Source organism: Bos grunniens, chromosome 4 (assembly GCF_055505025.1).
Source record: "Bos grunniens cultivar Pamir isolate PY7600 chromosome 4, Bosgru_T2T1.0, whole genome shotgun sequence".
Lineage (NCBI taxonomy): Eukaryota > Metazoa > Chordata > Mammalia > Artiodactyla > Bovidae > Bos > Bos grunniens.
Genome location: NC_141168.1, coordinates 13,166,722 through 13,169,658, shown reverse-complemented (window position 1 = coordinate 13,169,658; position 2,937 = coordinate 13,166,722). Strand labels below are relative to the sequence as shown.

General features: G+C 48.2%; 1 protein-coding gene across 2 annotated transcripts; it reads right to left on the bottom strand.

Moving 5' to 3' along the window:
* Positions 1-563: 563 nt before the first annotated feature.
* Positions 564-2,689, bottom strand: LOC147373575 (etoposide-induced protein 2.4 homolog). 2 transcript variants are annotated; one of them, XM_086398297.1, is made up of 2 exons: positions 1,796-2,609; positions 1,481-1,683 (listed from the first exon to the last, which is right to left on the bottom strand). In XM_086398297.1, the coding sequence occupies exons 1-2, from the start codon at positions 2,464-2,466 to the stop codon at positions 1,566-1,568; spliced, it is 789 nt and encodes a 262-aa protein (XP_086254423.1). In that variant the 5' UTR covers positions 2,467-2,609; the 3' UTR covers positions 1,481-1,565. The 2 variants fall into 2 exon arrangements, with proteins under 2 accessions (XP_086254421.1, XP_086254423.1); XM_086398295.1 differs by having other exon boundaries at positions 564-2,689.
* Positions 2,690-2,937: the final 248 nt, after the last annotated feature.

The window sequence follows — 2,937 nt, the reverse complement described above, 5'->3', positions numbered from 1 at the left end:
CTTCAACCCAGCTTTATCCATTCCCTTACTCATCCTTAATGTCATGGCTAAGAACACCAGTTCTGGAGTTGAATTGCCTGAGTTCAAATCTTTTCTCTGTATATAGGGAGGTTAATCACATGCCAGGGCAACTGGAAGATCAGGTACCGATACATTTTTGGAGGCTAAATTTGATATTTAATAAAAATTCAATAATGAGCATGGATAAGCCCAAACCTTATTGAACTTCCATTTTTCCAGGTGAATTTTTTTCTAAATGGAAAATTATCCATGGAAGAAAGCTCCATGAGTTTGTCATTGCTATGGGCTTCAGTCAAGCCCCGACTCTTCCTCTTACTGGCTTTGTGACTTCAGAAGTTATTTAATGTCCCTAAGTGTTCCCTTTCTCAGCTATGAAGTGGGGTAATGATACTACCAACCTCAAGAGGTCTGTGGTGAAGATTATACAAGGTAACTCATAGGAAATGCCTCTCACCAAGCCTGGGGCATAAAGACTGTTCATTATGTATTAGATGGCGTTACTGCTCCTTCAGTGAACAAATATTTATTGATTTATTCTCCCATTTTATTTATTTATTTTTTTTTTTCACAGGTTTAATGGGTTTAATAAGTTTACCCCTTCAGGTCCTATTTGCAGCACCCAATATTCCTTTGAAACACCAGACAGACTCAGCAGTGGCCAACAGTCAAGATCAGACCTCCAGAGTTTAAAAGTTCAGGTTCTCTGAGCATCCGTGTTGCAGTGGCACTTGTCCGAAATTGGTACCTCCCTATCTCTGGGGAGCTTTAAATGTACCAGTGAAAAAAGCTTTTTCCCCTGCAAGGGGAAGAAGGAAAGTCATTCCTCAAACCCAGTGGAGATCTGGCTGAGGTCTTTCTTCTGTCCCGTGTCTTCAGGCTTGTGTTTTTGTTTTTTTTTTTTTTTTGCAGTGGAGCAAGAGACCAAAATCTAACCTGAGTTACAAGAAACAAGACAGTGATGGCTATAAAGGGAGTGACCAGGAGCAGCGGAGCCTCCTGTCCCTCCCACATCCAATATATGTGCTTCACAGAAAAACAAAAAAACACAACAGCTAAAATGACAAAAGTCCATTCATCCAAGGGCGGTGGGAGGCAGAAGGGGAAATGGAAGGGAAATGGCACAGGGAGAGAGTATTCAAATCAGTCCAGGCACGGGGCTGGCAAATGCTAGGAAAGAGCTGCAGAAAAACCTGTGGTCCTTTCAGACTCACCAGTGTTTAAAATCCATACTGGTCGCAGGAAGATTCTGCCTTACGTGCACCAGAGACAAGAATCTGGATTCCTCAGAGAGAAGGGAATGTGGGCAGGGCCCTTGGCAGGGTGGGCCCTGCCTTCCCTGGGAGAGGTGGAGGTGAACCAGAGAAGAGCCGCCACAGCATCCTTCCGATCCCACCCGGCCCCTCCGGATGGCGGGTGACCGACTCAGCGGCCTGTGGCAGCCTTCAGTTTGGCAGGAGACGGGTGCGGCGAGGGTAATTTTTCTGCAGAAGTGGAGCTGCTCAGGGCCGACTGTAGGTAGACCGTCTTATGGAAGAGTGTGTTGCTTAAGAAAACCACCAAGGAGAAGAGGTGCAACTGGAAAAGGTATGCTTTGCCAGGGGTCTTTGCTTCATTGGCGCTGATAATGAATAAAGGAAAGAGGATAGAGAAGAGGCAGCCACTGACAATGTAGGAGGACTGCATTGCTGTGAGAAAAGCCAGGGGCAAACCAAATCCAAAGTAGTAAGGCCAATTCCTTTCTATGTTTGATAACCGCTGGTGCATTTCAATTCCTTTATTGAACCAACGATATTCGAAGCAGTATAGTGAGTAGAGGAGAGACATATGCAGGAGACTAACCAGCTGACCAACAAGATGGATGGGAAAGAGACTCACAAACATCCCCTGGAGAAGGAAGAGAGCCTGAAGCAAGAGGTTGAAGAGCATGTCAGCAATTATTTTGCTGACACTAGGAAATGGGTGAGGTTTCCTCCCAGATACCTCGAATGCCAAGTCCGCTATATCCTGAAACCAAATCGCGTTGACGACTTTGCTGAGCACAAAGAGGGGGAGCACCCAGAGAGCACTGAAAATTGATGTGAGGAAGAACTCCAGCCACGACCAGACATCCCCGTGTAGCGATGGGTCACCAATAATCTGGGCCGTTACTGATTGAAGGACGGGAATAAACACTCGATAAAACAAGAGGAGACTGAACCAGAAAACTCCACCATTCCAAGCGCAGCACTGAAAAATTCTGCTCACAATACGTGGTTCACTCTCCTGCTTCCTCTCTATGCTCTGGGCTCTCCTCTGAGCCAGGATACTGCTTGCCCTTCTTCGACGCTGCTCCTCTCTCTTTTGTTGAATTCGAGCATCTAGCTTTGAGATGGTACAAATTCCCCAGATGGAGTCTTTGATTCCCCTGGCAAGGTCCTGCAGAAAGGTTTTGACACTGTCAGCCATCTCTTTACCGCCCAAACTATAAGCTACACAAAGGAGAGAGAAGTGTCCCCAGATTTTTCATTATGAAGGACCCGGCAGCTTCGCCGCCGCGGCTCCGGCTCCGGCTCCAGCCGGGTCTCTCGCCCACCGAGGGTCCGCTCGTCTCCTCCGAGCCCCTCCGCACCGGGTCGCACGCTCCCGCCCGGGCGCTGCCAGGGCCGGGGCCGCTGCACCCGCACTGGGCATGCCCGGGCCGCACGGGGCCGCTGGGAAGTTGGGCGGGCGCCGAGTTCCTCCCATTTTATTTTTTAATTGGAGGAAAATTGCTTTACAGGGTTGTGCTGGTTTCTGCCATACAGCAATGCAAATCAGCCATAATTATGCATGTATCACTTCCCCCAACTCCCTCCATCCCACCCCTCTAGGTCATCGCAGAGCGCTGAACTCAGTTCCTCGCATTCTAGAGCTACTTCTCACCAGCTGTCTATTTTA

Coding starts and splice junctions, on each gene's coding strand:
- LOC147373575 (XM_086398295.1), bottom strand. CDS start 2,466: ATGGCTGACAGTGTCAAAACCTTTCTGCAGGACCTTGCCAGGGGAATC.